General features: G+C 38.6%; 1 protein-coding gene across 3 annotated transcripts in view; it reads left to right on the top strand.

The window, feature by feature from the left end:
- The first annotated feature begins 1,477 nt into the window (after positions 1-1,477).
- Positions 1,478-25,925, top strand: part of phlpp2 (PH domain and leucine rich repeat protein phosphatase 2) — a 39,657-nt gene continuing 15,209 nt past the window's right edge. Inside the window, exons 1-6 of one of the 3 annotated variants that reach the window (XM_041979941.1) lie at positions 1,478-1,816; positions 5,555-5,835; positions 8,839-8,972; positions 18,819-19,009; positions 20,776-20,901; positions 24,414-24,568. In XM_041979941.1, coding sequence (XP_041835875.1) covers positions 1,604-1,816; positions 5,555-5,835; positions 8,839-8,972; positions 18,819-19,009; positions 20,776-20,901; positions 24,414-24,568 — 1,100 coding nt within the window. In that variant the 5' untranslated portion in view covers positions 1,478-1,603. Of the gene's footprint in view, positions 1,817-5,551; positions 5,836-8,838; positions 8,973-18,818; positions 19,010-20,775; positions 20,902-24,413; positions 24,569-25,925 lie in introns of all 3 variants that reach the window. The other 2 variants (XM_041979932.1, XM_041979949.1) reach the window with 2 other exon arrangements.

Genomic DNA, 25,925 nt, shown 5'->3' with positions numbered 1-25,925 from the left:
TCAGTTTTCATAATGCTGATCATGTGAAAGCTGTTGATCACGTATTGAATTACTTTCCCACTGACACTGCTGATTCTGAAAATCAAGTTAGAGATATAGCTGCACAGTATTACAAAAACATGATATATTGTAAAATATTACAATATAATATGTAAGGCTATATACAAATATATACTTAAATATATGGTGCTAATTTGAGATATATTAATCAGGTCTGCATTCCATTTTTTGGAAGACGTACACAAAAGCAGAAACTTTTGTGGAAACTTTTTTTAAAATGTATGATTTTGTAATGCTTAATAGTTATCGATTGTGATTATAGTAATATGAATAAAAGGTGTAAATTAGAAAATAGATGGGGTGGGATTAGATAAGATTATGCTTCCAACCCACTCCCTTTGAAATGTTGTGTTTTCTTATTTGGTTTTAGTTTTATTTCTATTTTTGATTTTATATTTTGTCATTATGTACAAATAAACTTTTCAGTCAATCAAACAAAACTTTAAAAATGTCTGTGAAACAGATATTGCAGGTTGATATGACAATAACAATGCTTTTTCACTGTTAGACACATTTACTTGGAGGATTCTACCTAGACCAACCAATTCAGTATAATCCATCTAGTCACTTAATAGAGTAAAACCCTTTCATTTGATACTCCAGGTCAATGGCTATTAGCCTACTTTTTAGACAGTGTCGGTTTAAAGGTACAGTGTGTTACATTACTGACATCTAGTGGTAAAGATGGGCATAGAAATCACTTGAAATGCAAGCATGGTTGTGAATAGATGGTTGCCATCTTTGGTCAAAATTCTTCCATAAATGTGTTTTCCTCTGTGAGTAGATTCTGTGGTCTCAGGTGTAACAATAAGTGTACCACAGATAACTACTTCAAAATTTTAAATGTGTACTGTCTTTTTCTATGTGTCTTTTAAGGTGTTACTTATCTCAAACGTTGCTCTAGTACCTATCAAACAAGCTTTTATTCCTGTGTTAAAAGCTCAGAGATTGTTTATTCAGAGACACCATAAATTAAAAAAAATAAATAAATAGAAAAGGTGGAGCCAGGACCAGTAAATGGTTATACAAATAAAAACAGTATTCATGATATAGTAAAATCTTCTGTCACTGACCTTTGATTTTGTTACACACTGCACCTTTAAACATAAATCTGTTCACATCATCAAGCACAGTAAAGGGAATAAACTAGGTCTACAGTGGTATGTAGAAAATGTCTGAACATGGAAGATAAAAAAACATGAAATGCAAATACCTTAACATAGTAGTTTAAAAGTGGGATATTGTGATAGCTTTTTTTTTTTTTTGTCGTGAACCATGTGAAATGTCCCAACTTGCCTCATCATTATTTATGTGAAGCCTCTCCCCTCAGACTGAGCCAGTGGCTGTTGAAGAATACTCTGAACCCGCCCATGTAATGTTTATTGATCAGCTCTCCGGCAGGCCTGTGTGACAGCAAGCAGATTAGAGTCGGGATATGGCGTCGCTGCACCGACACAGGATGATTTTTCACCTCTCCGTGGGAATTTGCGAGTCGCGTACCGGGACGACACTTGGCTTTCGTGGCTGTTAACAGGGATCGTACATGGCGATGGAGGACGAGGATAACAACGCAGCGGTTGCTGCAACTAACATCCAAGCGGACGTCAAGAAAGGAGGTGATGTCGGAGATAACGGGGCTAGCATAGACAGGCAGCCGGACATGGTGGTCCACCAGGCGGGGCTGAAGCAGACTGCAGGTCGCGGCAGCCGCAGTGGTCCTGGAGCTCATTCTGCAACAGGAATCCGAGTGTTAAAGGCAGGTCATAGCGAGGGTTTATGCTTCTATCATGCAGTGATTCAAACCGGACAAAGTGCTTGTCACACGGAAAAATTTTCCTGTTTTACAGTAAATGACTGAAACAGGGCAAAGTGCATGAATACAAAGGCATACTTGCAGTATTATGTAACGTCTGTCATATTAAGTGATGATTGCCATTTAGTGATGAGTGAATCAGCCAATTAACAACACACACACACTTTATAGATAGGCCTACTGCTCAAACAGTTAATGACAATTAGTGCACATGATGAGTAATGGACAGTTTATCATGGCTTTTTACTGGAAGCGTGGACATTACTTAGTTATTTTATTTCAAGGGTTGGGGACATCAAAATATGCACAAGACCAAATTGTTAAATGCCAGAAGCGAAACACATTTTAACCCTCAAAATGTTATTAAAGCCATCAACCTGTTTTTGCTGCTAGATGTGAGAGTAGCCAAAAAACAACAACAAAAAAAAACTCTAGAAACCTTGGACATTTGAGGATCGATTCTTTATTAGTTTCCTGGTTTTTCACGTAAACATAAAAAAATTAAACTGGTTTTGAGAATTAATGTCAGCAGGCTGTGTGGGAGTTTATTAAATGATGAGTGTGTTCAGTTGTCAACTGATGAATTTGTTTTTCCCAAATGGACCTTGACAAATATAGCAGAGTATTTATGTACTTCCCTTTCAGTCATGACAGTAAATTCAGTGATGCCCTGTGTCACGATCACAGTGACACATTTCCACACCTGGGAGGTGCCCCCATATATCTGCAGTGATCCCGAATCAGCAAGCAGCAGCTGTATTTGTTTTTCTCTGTGGCTATGTGGTTTTATATTTATTATTTCTTTCAACAGGTGTAAGATATAATTTCACTTTTTTTTTATCACATTCTCTCTACTGTCACCTTTGAACCGCTGCTGCTTCTATAAAGACTGGGTGGATACATTAATATGCAGTGTTCCCTTATTAATTGAACCATAATAAAATATTGTTTAAAATAGCTGGTAAGACTTTAATATTAAAATCTTTAGAAAGTAATTATTCAGTTAAATAAAAAAAAAATTGTCCTTTTAGAGGCAATTCATGGCAAACATCAAGTTTCACAGAATGTGGAAGTAAAGCCAAGACAGTTGTTGCTGATATTTTTTCTTATTTGTTTCAGTTGATGGCACTTTAAGCTCTTGTAAGTTGTGAAGATTAACCAGCGTGATGATTTTTTGCAACCCAAATATTTGAGGCAAATGTAACAACATAAGAAATCCATTTCAATGACTAAACTCAGCTTTAATATCTTGGGCATTAGTACTCTGGATGAAAGGCTGAGGTGGATCCTTGATGAAGACCAGGGGCCTCATTTTTCAAGCTGGCATAGGAACAAAAACCTGTGTACGCCAATTTTAGTCAACTTTTGGGATTTATAAAAACCAAACTTGTCCCTACCTTAAAGCTATTTACAAAAATGAATAAAGAGGCACATTCGATATTAATTCTCCTAAGAGTGCACGTTTGGAGAGAAAAAACAAACAAAAAAAGAGGATTTTCAAGCAAAAGGGAGACGATATTAATAAGAACCTCAACCACTAAAATATGTTCTGTTACTGTGTAAGAAAACGTACATGTTATAAAATGCATTCATGCTAAATAATGTGGACAGTCTGCTGCCAACATGTACCAGGTGTTGATCTGCCACCTGCTGCCCTCCTCTGCCTTTCTGACCCTGGTGATGACCACACCGTGCCCACTAAATAAAACCTTTTCTAGCTTTTCAATGTCGTCCATCAGGATCTCAGTCTCACATTCTGAAAAAATCCTCTTCTTCCCCTCCTGAACTGTCATGGAAATGATATGATGAATATTTATTTTAGGCGCTCCCTGACCTTTTATAGCCACCATAAGGGCGGGGCAAGGCGCTCCCTCATATGCACCAACTTTAGAGTTGATTCTGATGTATAAACGGAAGCAGACGTAGGATGTGCGTGCACACACTTTTATAAATCTGAAAGTTTTTATGTGCCACATTTCCCTTTTTCCCTATGTACGCCACCTGTAGTCTGCTTTGCTACGCACAGTTTTATAAATGAGGCCCCAGAACTGTAATTTAGTGTGTAATGGAGAGCCCACATAATGGATGTCCGAAGTTGGTCCTTTAGGGCTGCTGTCCTCCAGGTCTTAGATCTTTCCATGCTCCCACAAGTCTGATTTAAATAAAATGGATCACTTCAACAGATTGTTTTCAACTTTGGCCCAAGCCTGTTAATGACCCAATAATAAGAGTCAGGTACAAAAGCAGGAAACATCGACAACCTGCTGAACAGTGGCCCTCGAGGACCGGAGCTGAACATCCCCAACCTACATGAAGCATCAGAGTATTCTTATCTCTTGGAACAAGAGCAGCTGGGGTTGCTGATATTTGATCATTTTAGCACTTTACTTTGAAAATAGCCTAGTACAGCTTATTTTCTGGATAGTATTAGGTCGTTGCATGTTTCACACATTTAGCATCATCGCAATCAATAAGAATGACAGCAGAAAGCATTGTGTGGTTTCTGTTTGTAATGCAGTCTCTGTGATACAATACATTAAGATTTAAACAGACGCTATTCAGGAAATGTAGAGCTAATTTTACAAATTGAAGAGTAGGACTACTTAAGATTAGGACTTTCCCCAACTTCAGGAAAACCATCTGAAGTACAGTAACTGCACAGTGATTAGTCCAAACTACGTACATAACAAACCCATAAAAAAACAAAACAAAAAAAAATATCAGCTAAACAAAGAATTTTTCTTAATGGTAGCCTTTAAAACCCTGAACAAAATTAACCCATAAACCCCAGTGAACCCATTGAACTGTTAGGTTGTAACACCTAATAATGCTCAGTGTTACATTGAAGGTTATGATTTAAATCTATCTTTGTGCTCAAGTTAATAATTGTCTCCAAAGATATACATCTTTGGAAATCCTTGATCACAAGCAGGCAGCTTTAAATACAGGCGTGAAATCACTGCAGTGAGGATGAGATCACTGTCAGAGGTGGAGTTAGCTGCAGATGGATGTTTGCTTTCAAAGGGGTCAACTCAAATATTTCTTTGGCCAAACTGAAGGATCTTCTTCTCACCTGCGATACCTCAAATTTTCTATTATGATTCTATTTTTCTTTTCCTTTTCTCACCTGTTCCCAAATTTGGAACAAGAAAGGATTATGGTTAAACATGTTGGATGGATCATCCACAGAAAACTTTCTGTATCTCATGTTTAGAATAGAATAGAATAGAACAGAATAGAATAGAAAGCCTTTGTTGTCATTATACCGAGTACAAGAAGATTTAAAAACAGCTACTTAAATGTGCACATAGTTTAAATTTAAGATAACAGGATAGCATAACAGGAACATAGAGTATCAGAGAGGATGAATGAAAAGGTGCAGATTTACAAAACTGATGGACAAATCTAGTAATTCAGTCATTATATTTTCACATATTTCATTTTGCCCTGTGACACTCCTATTTAGATTAAAAAAATAAAAGCTCTCAAAACTACTGTTTGGATTATCCATTTGTTTATTGCTAATGGAGATGTGTTATAGATTTAAATCCACTGCATGTTTGGGATGGTAAACAGTACACTTTAAACCTTCCTAAAACTCATCAGACATCCCTCAGCTGTTCTACTGGTGTCTATCTGATGACAGTCGGTGTTAAAAAGGTTTTTTTTCTGTGTCAGCAGCGCAACATGAAGCGGAATGGGAGTCGAAGCTGCATGACAAGAAAGACAAGGTTTGGATCCAGAGAGCGGGACTGGCTAAAGGGAGACACACAACGGGGCTGTGTGTGTCTTTATGGGGGCACGGTGGACCCACAGCCACCAGCCTCTGGCCCACAGACCTCCTCCACCCCTCAGACAGACCTTCAGTTGGTGCTGTGCTCGACCAGTACTACAGTGGAGGAGCTATGTGCTCAGAGGGACGGACAAGGACTCTACATTCAGCTGCATGGAGACCTAGTCAGGTGGGTGCACTGTAAAGCATTTAAAAAGTATGGAAATAAATATCAATTGTAGTTAAGACGGTGGCGCCTTTCTTAGGAACTCAAAATGCTTGTGCCTTTTTCAGACCAATAGAGGGATGAAGGTTAAACTTCCATCAGCTGACATACAACAGCATCCACAACTGCAGTAGTCAATCTGTTCAGCTCAGAATTATTTTGCCCTCTAAAACATTGAAACAGTTTGCAGCTTGATGTAAAATCACCTCTTAAAAAACTAAAAGAACAAATTAGTTGGGGCATTAAAAGATGATTTCAGCTGCTCAGCTATACTGCAAGTGAAACATGAGCTGCTACTCAGCTGGCTTAGACAACTGCCAAGATCCCAGTGGAAGTGCATCACTTCCATCAGAAACACAGCTGAAATGAGAAGAATGATGCACATTATTATCTAACAGAAGCAGCTCGAGAGAATTCTGCTTCTACACACAATTTGTCGTCATTTAAATAATTTAAAACAGAATGCCAGAACAACTCGGCTTAATACAAAGAACACAGTGCTGCAGTTGCCAGATCATCCCACACTTCCTTAGCACCTCACCTAGGTTCCCCTCGAGAAACATGACTACAATGTGCACCCCCCCTCAGCTGCACAGACTGAAATTGCAAATGACCCTTTGATTGTCTGGATCACTGATCCATGACCATGAAAGGATTTTCCTTTGTTTTGTTCTATAAACAAATGTGGAGATATTCATGAGGAGAAAATAAATCTCAATCATTTATTCTGTCTGAAATGATGTAAGCTATTACAAGTAAAATCTTAAACTCTTCTAAGTCACGGAGTAACAGTTATTACATCATTAGATGAGTTTATTGTGGGAAATGGAGAATAGTTGCATTTTTAATTATTAATTCTTTGAAATGAATGCTTCAGACATGCTTTAGGTGTTGTGCTGGAAACATGGCTGCAGATTGGTAATCACTTTATAGGCTGGTAGCCAGCAATAGCATATGGAACAGCATCTGTATATCTTTGCAGACTGAAGACTGAAAGCAGTGCAGAGTAAAGCAGAGTGGTAATAAATGAAAGGCTTCTGGTAAGCTGGTGGACAGGCAGTGTTAGTCGGGTTTATATTCCAGCCGGTTTATATTCTGCTCTTAAACTGATGTCTTCCAGTGAGCACAACCAGGTGGATTTAAATTTAATATTCAAGCCTTTGACTTCTGAAAGCAGACCAATACCATGTGAAGAGAACTGTGATTTCATTTCATACAGAGAAAAGCAGCATATAGAGTAAAGACAAGCCAAGGTTACATTTAAATGGATTTAATTTAAAAATAGAGTGGATTGTTACTTTGAGCCAGATCCCTATTTGTATTTGCATTTGCATTCACTTTGTATTAGATCTTATTACTGTGAGCATAAAAAAAGAAGAAACAGCTACTGCACAGCAATGAGGGATTTAAAAGTATAGACATGATGGAAGGAGTAAAAGCTTTTTTTTTTATTTTTTTTATTTTTTTTATAGCTTGTAATAATGTGCCACTTCCAGGAAACCAGTCTTGGTTCCTTTGATTTCGACAAACCCAGATTTTAGGGTAAATTCATTGATGCTGTAGAGCTGAGGGAGAATATTCATTCTTTCCATTCATCCAATTTTGAACAACTTAACCTGGTCCTGGTTGGTATCCAGTGCCAACAGGGTAAGCAAAGCTGTCTAGTGCTTTTTTCCCAGCATTAGGCTCTTCTTCAGGGATCCATTAAGTGCTCTCAGGACAGATGGGATATTTAATTCCTTGTACTTGTTCTGGGCATGCCCGGAGTTTCCACCCAGATTGTCATTCCTTAGACACTTCCAAAGGGAGGCTCTCAGACATGTCAAATAGCTTCTCTCAGGAGGAGTAAGCGACTCAATATCATGAGTTTCCCGAATCATATAGTGAAAATAAACTCAGGTGACCTTTGTAGTTTAGTCAGGTACAACCTAAATAAATGATACGAGGTTATTATTTTGTGCGCTCACCATTGATAAAGTGCAGGACTAAGCTGAATTTTCTGCACTAACATATATTTATTGTAAATGTAATAATTCTTAAGTGTAAGTGAAGTGAAAACAGCTGCATGTCTGTGATGCTGTTGTGTGTGTGGTACATAAACTTCTACATAAGTGTCAGATCCCATTTTTGACAAACCCGCTGGCTGCAGCTTAGACTGAACTCAGCTTCTTGGTAATTTGGTCATGGTTGGAAAATTTGTGAATCAATGAGGCATATCTGCTCCAAGCATAGATGGTCAACAGGGACTTTCACTTATCCACTTGCCTGAAATAATTTACCATGATCCTGCAAAAGACACATGCTAACAGAGGGAGGGCGATCTTTACCTACAGTGCTTCGAAGGTGCACATTGGCATTTTGTTTAAAATATTACCCCCAAAATCAAAGTGTTTATGCTGTCATCGTGTTGATGGACACTGTTAGTGTCTGTAAATAGCCAGTGTCAGCTGGCAAATTTATCCACCAAGTTTTTACTACCATATGTGCTTTGTCTTCATGGATCATTAGGTAGAGCTGCAAACTGAAAATCCTAAAAACACATGACTCATTTCGCCAATCACTCCTAACAGATGCTATCGAGGAGATCAGATGAGTTTTGGTTTAAAATTGAATTTATATTTTTGGATTAGCTGTCAAGACTTTCTTCATATAGTAAAACAAGTTAATTTTTCATATCTAATGTTTTTTTTCTTTTTTTTTTCTCTCTGAGGCTGATTTGCTTTTATCTTCAAAGACATCTCCTGATTTTGTTGCGACTTTAAGGCAGTAGTGCTTTCAGCTTGGTGAGGTGCCCTGTTGAACTTGTAACGTTCATGGGGTTGGAAATGTCCTGACAGGTCTTTTGTTTCTTGCTGCATCTTGTTGAATCTGGTGGTTGGATTTTTCATGATTTATTGTCCAACAAACTGGTGGCCAGTGTTGTCGAGCATACATGCATACCACATTTCCCTGTGTTTGGTCTTGCAGGAGGCTGGACCCCTCTGAGCGTCCACTCCAGATGGTGTATGACTACCTGACATCTATGGGCTACGCAGACCCGGTGCGAGTGCAGCATGAAGCTGCCAACTCAGACCTTAGCTGTTTGATCCGTTTCTACAGCGGTGAGTACTCAACCACAGGACTCCATTTTCTCTAATATCCACTGTCTGCTGTGGGATCTGGTGAAGCCTTTGTGTTTGAAAACAAACCTGCAGCAGGTCAAACTTTCCAAAATAATTTCACCACATCCTCTGGCAAGGATGTAGCTCGGAATGAAGTGAAGGCCGCAGTTGTTTGAGACTCTGGGTGTGACGTACTTCTGACACCAGCATACAGTCTAACCTGGAATGCTGTAAACACACTCTGATCATGACCTCATGATGGGTTACTGATCATTATTCATCCTGTGGTGCTGCTTGCCTCACTGACCCCAGAACAGGAGTGAGTAATGACTTAGAGTTGGGGTGATCAGTGCAGCAGTAGAATGATTGTGACTCTGGATGTGTGTCGGTAAAGCTCATGTAAACCTGCAGATATTTCCTACCCTTGTTTGATTGTTTCATTCTGTTTTTCACTTTATAAACCAGCTGATGTTCCTGTTGAGTCTGTGGAACTCCTTATGTCTGGTTTTAGGACTCCTCAAATACTGCTGAACAATAGAAAAATGAAAGCATAACATCTACTTTTTTCAGGCTTCTGAAATGATCTTCAGTTTGCAAGCATAAAAATCATAATCTTATCATGTTTCATCTAGTTTTTAATAAGTGAACATTAACTAATCTAGATAAGTACCTGAACAAAATCCCCTGTGCAAGCAGCCTCTAAAATAATTTGTTTTCTTGACTTTTGACTTTTGCCCTTTTATTCATGTTTGTTGCTTTAACTAAAAGATCTGAAGCTTGCTGTGCACTCATTCTTAAAATCCTCATGTGTCCAGCAGTCAACCACTGTTTGCCTCTTGTCACATCTTGGCTACTATCAGTTTGGCCACATTGGCCCGAGTCTAGCCAAGCCCTTAGGAGACTTCCTGCCTCATTTTGTCGTTTCGTGGGAAAAGAGGAATGCTATACAGACTGTTTGACAGCTAAGGCTAAAACTTGTAAAGCCTTTAATACATTTTGAAGGTTGTTGTGATTAATTTTTTGTTATTCTTAAAATGGTTACTTTCATATTGCAGATAAAGTTCTTTCCATTGACCTTGCATGGGTTGCATGTATGGTCCCACTTTTGATGCAGTTTAAAGTGTCAATATGAACACAGTATGTACACAATATTTTCATGTTGCATAGACTGCATGTTCCATGAAACAGACATCAGGAGCTCTCTAATCATACAAAACAGTCCTGTTTCGAGACATTTCTCTCCTGTGTTTGTTTACTCAACAGCTGTTACAGTGGGTAATAGCCTAACAAGGAGGCAGCTGAGGAAAACAGTGGTCCATCACTAAATACTACAGCTGTTACATAACTGTCATGTAGTAAAGTGAGTTGACAGCTCTGGATAATTTGGGCTTTGAAATTTCACATCACTGGACATAACTGGTTCCCAACCTGAAGGTAGTTTTAAAGATAAACTTGAGCATTGCAAGGTGATAAAATAATAACAATGTTTGTCTGTATTTAGAAGGAAAAAAAGAAACCCTCTGCAAGTACTGTAGCTTTTAGTGCTTTTTGTTACCAAGTAGGAATCTTTCGTCCTGCAAAAGCTGCTCATTTTGTTTTGCAAGCACTGAAGTTCTTCTGATGAACTAAGCTTATTTAGATGCTTATTCTCAAATCTCTGATGCTGAATTTCCTGACGAAGACAAAGGAGAGGATTTTTTTTTTTTACTGACTGTCCCATGAAGGTCATATTTATGCAGATGTGGTTGCTCAGTAAGACAGCGCACCAACACTTGTTTTTGATTTGCCTTTCCAGCACTCTTCCTGTTCAAGGGGTCCCTCTGAAGGTTAGTCACTCTTCCAGACCTCGGCTTGACCACTGCTGTTCCTTTTAACTGCCATTTCCTAGTTAGATCACAAAAACTCTACATAAAGATATTTATTTCTCTTCTTGAAACCCTCTGCTGCAATTTTTTAAGGTGTAAGCAAGCAGCTGAATTTTGGGGACAAAGTTTTTGAAGAATAATTTCAAACCTCTGAAATGAGTGTGGAAAAAGGCTCAGCCATGAAAAGATAACACCTTAGGCTGTGGTTAAAACAATGTCTTAAGGCAGGTGTCACCAACTCCAGTCCTCAAGGTTTACTATCCTGCAGGTTTTAGTGCTTGTCTGGTGTAACACACCTGATTCGAATAGAAAAGGTCCTCCAACAGCTTGTCAACTTCTGCACCAGCTTGGTAATGAGCCACTGATATGAGTCAGGTAAACACAGGGAAACACTAAAACCTACTAGACCCCTGTTGGTGACCCCTTTCTCAGGGTGTAAAAACTTTTGCATGGTGCTCCATTTAATTTTCCCTCTTGAATTATTGTATTAAAAAGAAGAATAAATTAATGTTTCTGAAATTGTAATGCATTTTGGATCCCAAATCTTCTGGTCATCATCATATAGATTAAAATTAGGGTTGCCTAGACTTTTGCATGGTGCTGCACGTATACAGTATGTACAGTATTGCTGTGGAGATGTTTACCATTTACATGCATTTGCATGTGAATCTAATTTTCAGCCACATTGTTTTACAACCTTATTACTTTCAGTCCATTGTGTTTCAAAGTTCAGTACAGCAGGTGATTTAGTGAACATCACCACCATCTTGTATTTAATCCAGGAAGTTCATCGGACACACAAACATCCCAACACACCCTTCTCCTGTGGTACACAAATGAAAGGAAAACAAACACGAACGTGGGAGTAAACATTTCCAAATAGTGACTTAATAAAGACACTCCTAATGAAAACAGCCTCAGTGGTCCGAGTTCCAGTTTAAATCAAATCAAATCAAATTTTATTTGCATAGCTCTTTACAATAACCAAAAAGTACTCAAAGTTTACAACAGAGTCATATAAAGTATGTGAAAACAATGCATAAAAACATAAAATAATTAAAACAACACATAGAAACACAACTGGAAAGTGCTACAGCGCTGCAGGGTATTACGAGCCTTCCAAAGTGCATATAACGGACAAAATAAGAATAACAAAATACACCTAGAAACAAGACTGCTCTAGTCAGAAGCCAATCTAAAAACATTTGTCTTCAGCTTTGAATTAAAAAGACACACAGCTGTCCTGTGTCAGCCCATGCAGCTGTAGCACAGATAAAGCTGCCAGTAAGTCCTAGTGCTCATCCCCCTGGTCTGTGTCTCGCCTGGGTGATTTCTTACATATTTAAGCCCGGAGACCTAAAGCTGTTTTGTGTAATTCATGTAAGGTCCGCTGTCAGGATCAGTGCGGAGGGAAATGAATCATCTCAAAGCAGTGTGAACTCACCTAATAAGTTATTGATCTGAGTGGTGCTGATTTATAAACGGAAATTAAACCTAAATGAAGTTTGTTGACATCCTATGCTGTGAAGTTATGAGTGGTGAACTCATGTCTGAGATTCTATGTTCCAGTGGTTTATCACTGAGTCCAGATAATCATGTCTTCATGATGCGTCTTTTTTTTCCCCATTTTAACTTTCAGAGGAGAAAAAAACTTTTTCAGTAGTAAAAAGAGAAGAAGCAGTCTTACCAAAACTTAAAGGGACATTGTGTAAGAATAACTTCCATCTAACGTTGGAATTGTGTATCGCATTCTAACGTATAGTGCATTCTCTCAAAAAGCCTTGACAACACTGATGAAAGCATGTAATCTGATAGTTCATGGAGTGTTCACTCAGGTAGAGATGTTTGTGACTTCATAAATATTGCAGCTGCATCCCATCAAACTGTCAGATATGGTTCCTCTGTATTTAGGAAGAATGGTTCTCACAGGAGGAATGGGTTTCGACGAGGAAACTGACCTCCACACAACACCGGCTTTTTGTCACAGTAAAAGCCAGTTTATAAAGCCTTCCCAGTGGCTTTTAGACCAGCTTTACTGCGACTGAAAGCAGGTATTTACCATGACTGTGAAAGCTTCGGAAACCACATTAAAATACACTTCTGCACACACGAGGCTGGTGTATTTTAGGAGGATCTACTGTTCTGTGATGCTTATGGTAACAAGCTACACTGTCTAACAAAAACAAATGAAAAAAAGTAGGCTAATTTAGGCAGTACCGTTGACTTACTTGCTGAGGAGAAAGTTGGCAACTTAAGCATCCCTTTTAAAATAATTATCCTTCTTGAGCTCCTCCCATCTGGGGAAGGCTAGCCCGTTGTTGATCCTCCTTTTTTGTATCATCTGGCCACGCAGCCTTTTAAGTTCTCTTTTTCGCTTTCTTGGCGATGGTGAAATGCTCCTGTACTGCTGCTGCATATGCACGGTCCTGCATTTTTGTAAATAACAATAACAGATTTTCCAAATTGCCAGGGTAGTAAGCCGCTCTCGTTTATCTTCTCCCGAGTTTTAATCACACATTGGTGCTATTTGTCCCTTGTCGGCGGCTGTAGTTTCAAGATGGCAGACTGCCATGGTGCTCTCTACCAGCTTACCCGTCATATGCTTGTGCAAATCTAAAATTCTTTGCTTACAAGAATGTGTCAGATTAGTGGAGGTAATAATACACTAATGATAACACATATATACATACAGACATCGATTTTGACCTGTAAACAACAGAGAATGTTACACAATGTCCCTTTGGGAGAAAAATGTAATTATATTCATATCTGAGCTTACACAGAATTGCCCCAAGGCCATGGATCTCTGTAGAGAGCTGGCTCTTCATGGTTGCCTGCCAGCTCCTTGTAATGTACTGTTTCTGTGATGGAGTTCTGTTTCTCCTAAGGATTTCCTTATTCCCATTTTAATCCTGCAGACAGTTTTCATCCTAAATACACAGACGGCTTTCAAGTGCTGCTGAAACATAGCTACCTTTTGATTTGGTCCCATTACAAGTCATCTACATTCAAAAGCAGTTTGCTGCTGTGTGCCTTCCATTATTGTTCTACACAATGCAGTATGACCATTTTTGATCTCTAAAAGTCAAAATCTTGCACAAAGATTAAAGAAGAGTTTTTTTTTTTGTTTTTTTTTTTAAGAATATATGTGATGACAGACCACTAAAAGAAGGCATTTGGGTGGTGGGTTGAAGCTGAATTTGCTGCCAAAAAGAGCTTGCTGTTCTGAGTCAAATCAGACTGTGTTTCCGCCTCCACTGACCCCCTACTGCATGCTAATGCAATCTATGCAATCTTGAGTGAGACAAAAAAGCTCTGGGATACAGAGAGTATTGTATTCATCTGAGTGCTCAACAGATGCTTTAAAGTTATCCAATATGTGGATAAAAACAGATTTTGAACAATATAAACACCCTCCTGGCTTATATCAGAAATACAGACTGAAACTACAACATGAAGAGCAACCATTTTACTTGTTTGTTTTTCACATATTTAATGTGAACCTGGGGGACGGTGGCCTTTCTGTGTGGAGTTTGCATGTTCTCCCCGTGTATGCGTGGGTTATCTCCGGGTACTCCGGCTTCCTCCCACCATCCAAAGACATGAATGTTAGGTTATTTGGTCACTCTAAATTCTCCCTAGGAGTGTGTGTGAGCATGTTTGTCTCTCTCTGTGTCGGCCCTGCGATGGACTGGCGACCTGTCCAGGATGTATCCTGCCTCTCACCTGCTAAAAATGCTGGGTCAGGCTCCATCTTCCCCCCGACCCATGATGGACAAAGTGGTACAGATAATGAATGAATGATGAACAATAATTAAACAGTAAATGTTGTTCAGTTCTTGTTGGTTAAACATCTCTGCATTAACGTATCTAAAAATTTAGTATTCATTGTCCAAAATGTTTTCAACAATTAAACCCAAGGAATTTTGTAATTTCATTCAGTGTGAGGATATGTTTTACATTGGTTGCCTGTCAATAGCATCATATGTCTAATAGCCTCTATAGTTATAGAATTATTCTTTATATTAATTTTTTACCATGTGGCAACAAAGTAATGCTGTAAAAAATGAGTTTGTTGATATGATATGACAATACTAAAGTTATGATACCAACAACCAATCTTATGAGAATGGTACCATTTTAATGTTTTAAAACACTCATGGATTTATGTAAAGAACAATTGTTTAGACCACAGACAGCAGGTTTTGGCTGCTGTTGCCACAAAATAATTAGCAAAAGATTAAACCTGTGTACATCTGTTTTTGGTAACAGTAATTTCTGCATGACGTGCACAACAATTTTAATTTTTTTTACCTGTAGTGATTGCTTCATCTGATGGACACTGGAAACTTGAAACTTAAAATTCCCCTAAAATGCATCTGCTTAAAAATAGATGTAAAATTATTTTAATGACTTTTTGATTTTTCCACTTTGTGTGCTGGAAGCACATAGTTTGAAAAAAAGGTAATATTTATCACGGCCACTTCACTGGTGCATCTGATGCAGGTAAGACCAGAAATTTGCAAAACCTAAGTGGACCCCAGCAGATATCGCTAGTGTCTGTTGAAGTGGCACTACTGAACTTTTGCTGATGTTTGCACTTTGGCTTACCCCAATAAAGGCTAATTTGCCGTCCATTTTGCATCCCATATCTTCTCTGAGCTCTCTCCAGCCAGTAAAAGTCAGTCCGATGTTAACTCTACACTCATCTCTTGCTCTGTCACTTTCTCTCTTTCTTTTTCTCGCTTCCTCTCATAATGTCCTCTTGGGTTTCTTTAATAAATCAGCCATGGTACATGTCCGAAGTGGTCCGTATGTTGATGTCCAATTTTTGCTGTGTCTTGGTGCCATAAGGCAAAATTCAGCTGTAATGTGATGCTCTGGGCTGAAAACACAAAGTTGTGAAATGTGTTTTTTCTTACCCGGGATGCTGCAGGCAATGACAGATCCAGGAATGTGCATAATTAATGTCAGTGTGCCATTAAAGTGAGTCAGAAGTGGAGAGTGTGAAGGTCAGTAACTTGTAGTTTTACTTAAAAGAGATTTGCAGGAGGGCAGGCACTTTTGATGAAGTCACAATACTTATTCTTTTTTTTAATACTTACTAAGCTCACAGGCATGAATAGTGCTGCTGAACATAAATTGTTGCTATCAGATACCTTTTATTTTTTATTTCTTGCACTAAAAGAAAAAATAAAGTGTGTGGTCATTATTTTATGTATTTTTATGTTTAAAATACTGGATCCATCAAATATCTGAGACTGAACATTTAGTTTATTTACAAAATGAGTGTGTGTTCATTTTTCTTTAATAAGCTTAAGGAATTTTTTATTTGATTTTGATGTCATGAATAAATATTTATAGAGAGATAAATTATTTCTAATAATGAAGCTTGCTTAATTTATCAGCTCATACTTACAACAAGCAGTTACAGTATAAATTTAGTTCTTTAAAATTTCTTCAGGCATCTGACCTCATAATGCTTTCCTACAAGGTCAAGGAAACCAACTGAAGAAAGGACCAAAGGGGATCACTTTTCTGTCTCTTCGACTAGACATCCTGGCCAGCTTTCCACACTTTTCTGGGTTCACAGTTTAATTTTCATCACCCTCTCAGGCTATGTGTTACACCTTTCATATCCCTCTCAGGTTCATGTGTCTACCTTTCTTTCGCTCTCCCTCTTTTCACTTTTTTCTTTGTCCATTTTCATTCTTCAGTGATAAGGGAACAGAATTTGACCTGCAGCCTTGTTCCTCATCTAGCCTGCCATATGAAGTGAGATGTCAACAAGTTTGCTGGTTGAAGGCCACAGAATCACTTGAGATGAATAGGGGAGAGATAAAGACGCTGTATGCTTAACTCTCCGATCTGTCACTTGTCATACAGTCCCTCGGCTTTGGCAGTCTCTCAAGGGTGTTTGACACCGGTTGATAATAGGTTGTGTAGACAAAGCACAGGCTAGTCTGCAGCCCTGCTCCTTGAGAAAACATTGTTGCACAACATGTCACAGCTATATCACAAAACCCCTCTGGAACGGCAAGAAATGGCCAACATTATTTGACATCTCTGGGATGAAACTGATTGGCTGGTTTTCAGCAGAGCAAAGGGGTTGCACGAGACAGTCTGGAGATTTACTAACTCAGATTGGACTTTGAGTTTGTGAACATGTTGCCCTGGCAACTAATAGTACTGCAAACCTTGGGGGATAGCCTGTGTGTTTGCTTTAGAAGTTGACTGTTAAAGGCTGGAACTTTTAGAGTTGCATAAACAGGTCAGTGATGTTTTAAAAGTGCAAAATGCAGTGTAGAGATGTTTGCATTTTTCATTGCATCTTAAATGCATATTTTCCATCGGTACCTGCAGCAGATCAGGTGCTCTGGCATTAATGTTAGTAGATGGTGTCAGTGATTTTTTTTTTTTAAAGAAAATAAACAATGCTTTTGGGATGTTTTTCTTACCCTCTGTGTATAGTGTAGCTTTTTTTGTGCATGTAAAGGATCAGCAAAGTTACAAATCTTAAAATCCACAACACAGCAGAATCTGCTCCTGAACTCTCTGAAACATTTCATTTGCAGTCCAGGCTTGTTTTCTCTTAATCATCTACATCACAGTGAAATACATTTGCATAATAACTGACCAGTGACTGCTTTGCTGCACCCCAAACAAAGAATGAGCAACAATCTCACACAATGCCAATTTTTAATCAATCAGCTGTTCCATCAGTGCCTTTAAGGAACCTTAAAGAAACAGGAGCTAAATTAAATGTTTCTGAATGATGGCAACAAGACGTGAGTCTTGCTGTGTAGATTTTTTTTTTTTTTTTTAACATTAAAGCATGTTAATTTGCTTTAGTTTATTTTAGTGGGCATCTGCAATTACGATCCTTTAAAGCAGATTATAGACTCTTCAAAGAGGGACAAAGCCTCTTAAAAATGCAGCCCCCCCAATAATATGATAAAACAAGATGTGGAGGGAAACCAGTGAGAACGTCCTGTCCACCTGTGTCAGTTCATAGTGCTGACTGGGTTTTAATGTCATACTGTGCAATAAATAAATTGTTTTTCACAGTCTCTTGCTACAGAAATTTCTTTGATGTTTGCACCAAAAACACAGTGAACTGCAGTGCAGTTTTTTCTCATTTTAGTCACTTCAATTCTTCCTTGCCCAGCCTCTTCATTTTCTCTCTAAGCGAGGAGACACCCAGAGATCAGGAACTGCTATTGATCCATAAGCCTGCCAATTTGTCAGAAACCATTGGCTTGGTCATCATCAGGGTTTTTGTGGTGTAGAAAAATATGAGGAGGTTTTCATTTCATTTGGATGCCCTTGTGAAGAGAGAGGGGAGGTGGAGAGAAAGAATGAGTAAGAAAGAGGGAGAGTGAGCAGATTGCCAGTAAGAGCATCTGAGTGGGAGGAAAGAGGAGTTGATTCGAGAAATTAAAAACAGAGGACAGGAGGCTGAGGCAGTGTCTCCTCTGAGCTTATTTGACCTGCCATTTACCTGAGTGTTTTTGAAGCCCAGCAGAGAGAACAGCACTCCTGTCTGATGTGTCCTTCAGCAGCGTCCAGCTAAGATTGCCTGCTGTGCAGGTTGGCATAATTAAATTGAGCAAAGAGAAATTAAATGTGACAAAATCTGAGTCATTCATCAATTTGTCTAATGCTTTGGGGTTATTACAAAAGAAACGGGCCTTCTCCTGATTTTCAGTAATGAAGTTTAAAGGATAATTCCTTTATTTTTCTTCCATATTTACTTTCTACAGATACAGATGTTCGATATAAAAGTGCCGTGCATATCATACAGACTGACGTATGGGTTTCTGTGTGACTTCATTTTCTGGAAAGTTTTGTCTAATCTCTGTTGTTGCAGAACATTTGCTATTAATTAGCTGTGTTTTCTTATCAGAGTATGGGTGGGAGTGTTTGTGGAATAGATCACTGCCTGCAGATTTGCACTAACGTTTGTGTGTTTTTCTTGCAGAGCGTCCAGTGAATGCAGACCAGCAAGAACGGACCTTGTTGAAGGGTGTGTTCAGCGTCAGGAAGGGCAAGACACAGCTGCACAAGTGGGCAGAGCGGCAGGTTATTCTCTGTGGTACTTGCTTAATAGTGGCCTCTGTGAAAGATAGCCTGACTGGGAAGATGCACATCCTGCCCCTGGTGGGGGGAAAGGTGAGAGTTCGTCAGTCTGAAACGGTGTTCAGATGTCACTCCCCAGGGTGGGGCACATAGGTACTCCACAACAACATGGCTGGAGTGAACAGCTGGATGAAGTTAAAATTAATACGAACCACTGTACATGTGTTGCAGGTTTTCATTCAGACAAAAACTAACAGCTCTTCAACAGCTCCTTAAGAGGGTAGCATTGGCACTAAGTTAGATGTGGAGATTATTTCTTTAGTTAAAGAAAAAATTGATTTTCTTCTTCTTTTTCTTTTAATTTTACTCTTTTTTTTCCCCCCCAAACTAGCTTTCCTGAGAGTTTGATTTGCCATTTTTCTTTGAATAATAGTGCTTTGTTGATATGAGTGAATTTCACTTGTGGTAGGTGTTGATGGACAAATGGATCAACCAATCAGAAAGCGTGCCCACTTCCAAAACTTTACATCAACAAGTTCCCAGAGGATTCTGTGTGATGCAACATCTGGGACATCAAGTTAACAGAACATATTTAGATCTCAGAATTTTAAGCTTAAAAGAAAAACAAATGTGTGGGAAAATAATTGGAATATTTAAAAAAACAATGTTTCTCAAGAGTGATTGAAAGGGATTTAGATATTTCTGTCTCTTCAGTGCATGATGTCATGAAACAATTTGAGGGGTCTGCAAGAATTTCTGTGTGAAGGAGGCAAATCTAAGCTGAACACACAGAATCTGATTCCTCAGATGTCACTGCATTAAAGACCATTCTTCATCAAGAATGATGGTACTGTGGGAAACCTTTTTTTTAACCACTACAAAACTGAGTTATCTTCATAAATGCCAGTTAAAATAGTGAAAAGAAGCCTTTGTTAACCTTGTCCACAGACAGCATCAACTTCTCTGGGCTCAGTAGCACTGTAAAAGACCAGCACTCAGTGGAAACATATTATCGTGCTCAGATTAATAATTTGACTTCATGTGCTCTGGACCAATGATTAAAAGGACAATCCAGACTGTTATCAGCAAGTCCGAAAACCAGGCTCTGTGATGGGTTGGTGTGTGGTTGTGTTAGTGCCCTTTGCAAAGCTCATTTCCAATTTTTTTGATGGCAGCATTGATGTAGAAAAGTTTATTAAGATTTTACAGCAATAATTTTTGTCTTCAGTACATCTTTTTTTAGGACATCCATTTATACATCAATAAGAAAATGCAAAACTACACTCTTCACACATTTCAAAGGCAAGGCCGAGGAAGTCAAGTGTGCAAATATTGGGATGAACTGCGTACGGTCCTGATCTGTTTCTACCTAAGAATGTGTGGAGAATTTTGAAATGAAAAAGGATTTAGGGTTTCAAAATATAAGCAGGCAAATAGCTGACAGTTTGATTAAAAAAAAAAAAAACAAGAAAGAAACAAGCCTACCAAATCTTTGCTGCATGCTGCTTGAGGCGCCAGTTGTTAATACACCCTCATCTGTGACCAAACACAAAATATATATTTTTTTTTATAAAAGGTTGAATAATTTGTGAAATAAAAAGAAATGCTTGTTTGGCCCCACTGCATCTAATTTAATCTGCTTTTTCAGCAGGTCATGAGTACATCAGTATTATTGTTCAATCGACAGGCACATTATCATCAGACACTGCAGATAGACATAAAATGAATACTAAAACAACAGGATCTGATAAACACCACCATTAGCATGAATTATTCTTTTACTAATATGATGAAAATTATTGACAATGTTTTGTTTTCTCCGATATTCATCCTTGCTGTATCTCTGTTACTGAATTGAGGTTGAGGAGGTGAAACGGAGGCAGCACTGCTTGATGTTCAGCTCAGCCGGCTCACAGGCCCAGACTTACTTTGTCAACTTTGACACGCTCGCAGACTACCAGAGATGGCATCGGCAAGCATCAAAAGTAAGGAAGAGGCAAAGAGTGTGTATCATGGTCCTGCATGTTTTCTTTCAGCAGCTGCTTGAGTCCTGCTGGGTTTGAACGTGTGTCCTAGGTTGGATGTTAGAACTGCAGCTGTTGAGTCGTGCAGTCAGACACTGCCTGTCTGAGTGTGTCTGATTGGCCCAACAGAGATGTACTCTAGTAGTATGTTTCTTCTTTTTCCTTTTTTCTTTTTGTCATGAACACCCTCTGCTGTAGAGCTTTGTATCACATAAGCCACTGTGGATTAGTAAATGCTATTTTGATATCAGTGTTTTTATGATTTTTGTACATTGTGTGTCTTTCCCTCCTGTTTCTCACAGCTCAGTTTGCTTTGAGTCTAATATCATTAATGACTGTTGTGTCACAACTCCTTCCTGAACAGCTGAAGTGAGGGCCTTCTCTGAGGCAGACCCAATAGACATTTAACCATGAAAAAAGAAAGACAAAAAACCGAAAAAATCCAATTAGTTTCAGATTCATGTTAAGTCCAGGATCTCTCTCTTCCCCCGGTGGTATGGATTACTGGGTTAGAGTAGCCTGTTAGCGTGCTGTATTTAGGCTGAGATGTAGACTAAAGGTTTTTATTGAGACAGCGGATCATGACTGATGAAGGTTTTTGGGCCACTCTTTATGCTACACTGCATAAATCGTAAGCCTGTGTGTATGTGCATGAGGGAGAGGGAGTCAACGAATGCATTTGTGCCAGCAAAATGAGCATGCAGGATGAGGCTGAATACCGGAGAGTAAAGGAATGCATACAGAGCAGGAAATAAGGTTTACCCAAACACTAAACAGTTAGGAAATTAAACACATGGGTACAAATGTCCTGAGTCACCCAAAGTACCCAAAGTAGCTGGACTTTTACTCCCCAGTACTCATTTCTATGTTTTGATGTCATTTTCAGAAATATTTGTCACTCTCAGAATGGCAAAAATACCCAAAATCACACTTTTGAAAACATTATAATGCCACTTTTTTTTCTTTTTTTTTTTTGCGGAGTATGATTAATACAGTTTATTAAAAAAAATAAAAGTCCAATTCAGTAAATTAATTAAGGAAAAGTAATATGTGGATGCCCACATTCTTCATTATAAAAGAAAAAAGATCCAATCTCAACGTTTCACACGTCATTTATGTTCCTACATAATTATAAATAGCAACAGCTCTTCCTGGAATACAGCAGCGCTCCACTTTAGCACCGTGTACTGTTTGAGGATACAGTTTACAGGAATATAAATCATATCAATTATCTTCTGCCAGTGAGAATTGTATATGATTTATTATTTCTTTAATGTGCAAACTGCGTTTGCAAGGTAGCCCTGACTGCATGGGCTCGAATTCAGTAAATGACATTTATCATGTAATTCTCACTCTAGAGTAAGGACACCCTCTCTCATACTGCAGTTTGGAAGCCAAATAAATACAAAAGCTCATGTTTCATTTGCTCAGACAGAATGCATCTGGCCTCCCTCCTGTTCAAATAGATTTCTGAACTACCTTGTCCAGGCCAGGCCAGTGACATCTGTTTATCTAGTGCAGGGTGGGCTTTGTAGAATGGCAGTGCTGTTGTGGTACTCAGCACTATGTCATTATTGTTTTGTTGTCTTGTTTGGATGTACATCTCTCCCTTCACTTCCAGGGACATTCTGGTCTTTGTTGATTACATCTCATAAAAATAAAAAATTACCAGAGGTATTTAGGACTAATTCACATTTTTACACCTGCTTCACCTGCCAAACTACTCATCACAGGGTTTGAAGAGGGACTGCAGCAGCATGAGATTTTAAATGTGAGAGCAAATGGGAGTGAGGTTGTCAATTAAGTACTGCCTGACTGCAATAAATATTTATGAAGGAATGGTATAAGTGGACAGATAAATAGTTTCTACCTGTGGTTTTAAAGTCTTGTAAGGAATTTTTGATGAAATAGTAAATTATATACCATAAGTTGACCTTGTGCCCCCTGGTCAGGCTTGGTAAGTACTGGTATATAACACCAAAACTTTAGCTGTTAAAGTAACGCATCCTTATAACGTTTACAGTCACAATGCTTAATTAGAATGAAGAAAATGTGGAAATATGTCATATTTGTTACTCTGTAGACACAGGAGCTACTTCATTAAAGTGGATTGCAGATGAGTTGTTTTGTAGGAGATGAGCAATTTTGTCTTTGTTGTCTGTTCAACCAGTGACGTGATGTCATGCTCTGCTGAGCGCTCGTCCCATTTTCTGCATTGCTGCACTGTGTGCAGTCCTGTAGTTAATGGTGGAGACTTTCCTCGGGCGAGACTGGACGAGCACTGCTAGGTAGCTTGTAATCATGGCTGGACTGCAGACACTTGTTGCTGAGATGATGGAGCAACTATTCACCCACAGTTTTGGCAATAAATGAATGAGAAACAATGTCTTAGTTCAAACTGAGATTTTAACCATGTTGAATAGAAATCATAATAAAAGCAACCACATATTCTTGAGCATTCATGATGATTTATTTATATTGATAAAGTGTAATGCTGCTTTTATCTCTTGATGTCTTTAGTCTAACATGCTACAAAGTAGAATATCAAAAAAGATTTGATGAGAATTATTGCTGAGTTTCTCTGACCACATGACTGTGGTTAGTGCTTCTTACCTTGTAAACTTGGGTTATGATTACCATTTATAAGAAAGTAGGCTGGAGGTTTTGCTGCTGAGTTACAACAGTCCTTAGCCTTCGATATAAATGCTGTTCCAAATTGAGAGGAGGTTAGGAATGATGCACGAGTGTCCATCCAGGTCATAACATAGTGGACCGACTTTCTAGTGGAAGTTAACTGGGATTTGGGAATTTGGGAATTTGAGTTTTCTGCATTTGTAGAGGTCTCACTGAGAAATTCCGGTAGTTGCTTCAAGGTGCTGGTGCTGGTTTTTGTGTGCTGACAGGTCTGTGCACTTTTAGTGACACATCTGTATGCTTAATATTAACTTTGACTTGTTCAGTTTGGGCTTCAGACTTTGTCAGCGCTGGACCTTACCTCCACTTTTGCTTTTCATAGACAGGATTTGAAGGCATAGCCATGATTTCTACATACAGCCACAAATACATAGATGGATGGTGTTGATATTTAGGACAATAAAATTTAGTTTTAGATTAATATCAGAAAGCAATAAAGCTTACTTTAGGATAATTTGCCATGCAGATTTATTAGAGAATGGGCAGATATGACTTTGATAGCACATCTTCAGAAATAGTTTCAGTCTGAGCTGATACTCCTGCTACCAGCTGTGGTTCCTTTTGATCGTGATTTGCCATTTTGTGCATTGCAGCAAGAGGCAGTTTAGTAGTTTTTGTAAGGACACACAAAACAGTCAGGTTTTCGGTGTCCTGTGAGCTTCATGTTGTCATTTGGAAGATGTGATATTGGCAAGGCTAATAGAATATAGAATATTCATCAGTCTTACTTAACGCTAAATGTTTTTTTTTTCTTTCTTTTTGTGTCTGTGTGGTCATAGGTGGTGTCTCAGACTGTGAGTCTGGTGGACCTGTCGTGCTATAGTCTGGAAACGGTCCCAGAGTATCTATTTTACTGTCAGGATATCACCCACCTCAACCTGCGACACAACTTCATGAGCCTGCAGGGACCTGGAGGCCTCCTCAACCTCCCCAGGTAACCTTCCTGAGGACGGGATGTTAGCAGGGACAATTGCCCTTCCCTTAAAAAAACACATAGGGTCATGTCCTTATAGTTCTAAATGACCGTCATGCCTAATTATATAGTATATTTTAGTATGTGAAAGAACACTTGGGCTCTCTCTGCTCCTTTCAATGACATACTTTACCCTCTCACAGGACTTTACTAAACTAAAATGTATTTTAGACACTCAAGATAGTACAACAAAACCATTATTACCGTCACTCAAATCACTGTCAGTCACTTTGTTACAGCTGTAGACAAAAAGGTGCCACAGTTTGCTTGAACACCTTGAAACAAATGTTTCTCTATTTGACTGTATCATACTGTTTTCAATAAGTAAAAAGTCATTTCTTTAGATGTCATTTATCTCCAGCATCATTACTTTAGCATTTTATCCCCTGCTAATGAAAAAATACACCCTTGAGCTGTTTCTCTGCATCATGATGCAGTTGTAGCTCACACAGCCTTCCACAATAATTCAGTCCCCCATTTTCCAGACGCTCAGCTGGCTAGTGTAATAGCTGTGGCATGTTTCTGATGTACTATATGTATGCATATAGAATGTTCTCTTGCTAGTGTCACAGCTTATGATACTCTCTTTTTTAGAATCAAATATGTGGGTACTGGGTAATCTACAACTAGCTGAGAAATAGATTCAACCATTAATGTTTATGATCTCTCAATTTCTGGCACTCCCTCATTTTTGGTATGTTTAGAGGGAGCAAACTTGAACAGCCAGTGTTGTGACCAATAGCAGCAACCTCCAAACACTCACAGCATCAAGATGGAGGCAGTTATAATAAACAAGATATTGCTGCATAGTGGCACAGCACCATCACTACCTAGTCTCGAGGTCTTTTGTCTCAGATGTGCACATACACAGCATATTTGATGCATAGGATTTGGAGACCTTAGGTCAGAACATATTTTCCAAACACATGAGTAGAGTACTTTGGTTAATAAAACTTTTGTTATGATTAACTTTTAATGTCAAAGCTCCAGTGGGAATGATTTGAAGATATTTTATTACTGTCTGTTGCCTATTATGCAAACCCTTGTAAATCATCCTATTATATGTTTAACTCCTGAAGCACAGATAACACAAAACACACAACAGGCCTGTGGGGAATGCATCTACAGTATATAATTTAAACAATGCGTACGCTAAATTTCAAGAATTGCTTTTGCTAGACGGGCACTGTGAATTTTCTGAAGACAAACTGCGAGTGTAGACCCCAAACAGAAAAACCTAAAACTGAACAGAAAATTCAAACTCAGAAGCACGCCATCATTGTGCTGTCCCAACATAAAACCACAAAATACTAATTTA

This window comes from Melanotaenia boesemani, chromosome 1 (assembly GCF_017639745.1).
Source record: "Melanotaenia boesemani isolate fMelBoe1 chromosome 1, fMelBoe1.pri, whole genome shotgun sequence".
NCBI lineage: Eukaryota > Metazoa > Chordata > Actinopteri > Atheriniformes > Melanotaeniidae > Melanotaenia > Melanotaenia boesemani.
The sequence above is the reverse complement of the archived record's forward strand: the minus strand, read 5'-3'. Positions and strand labels throughout refer to the sequence as shown.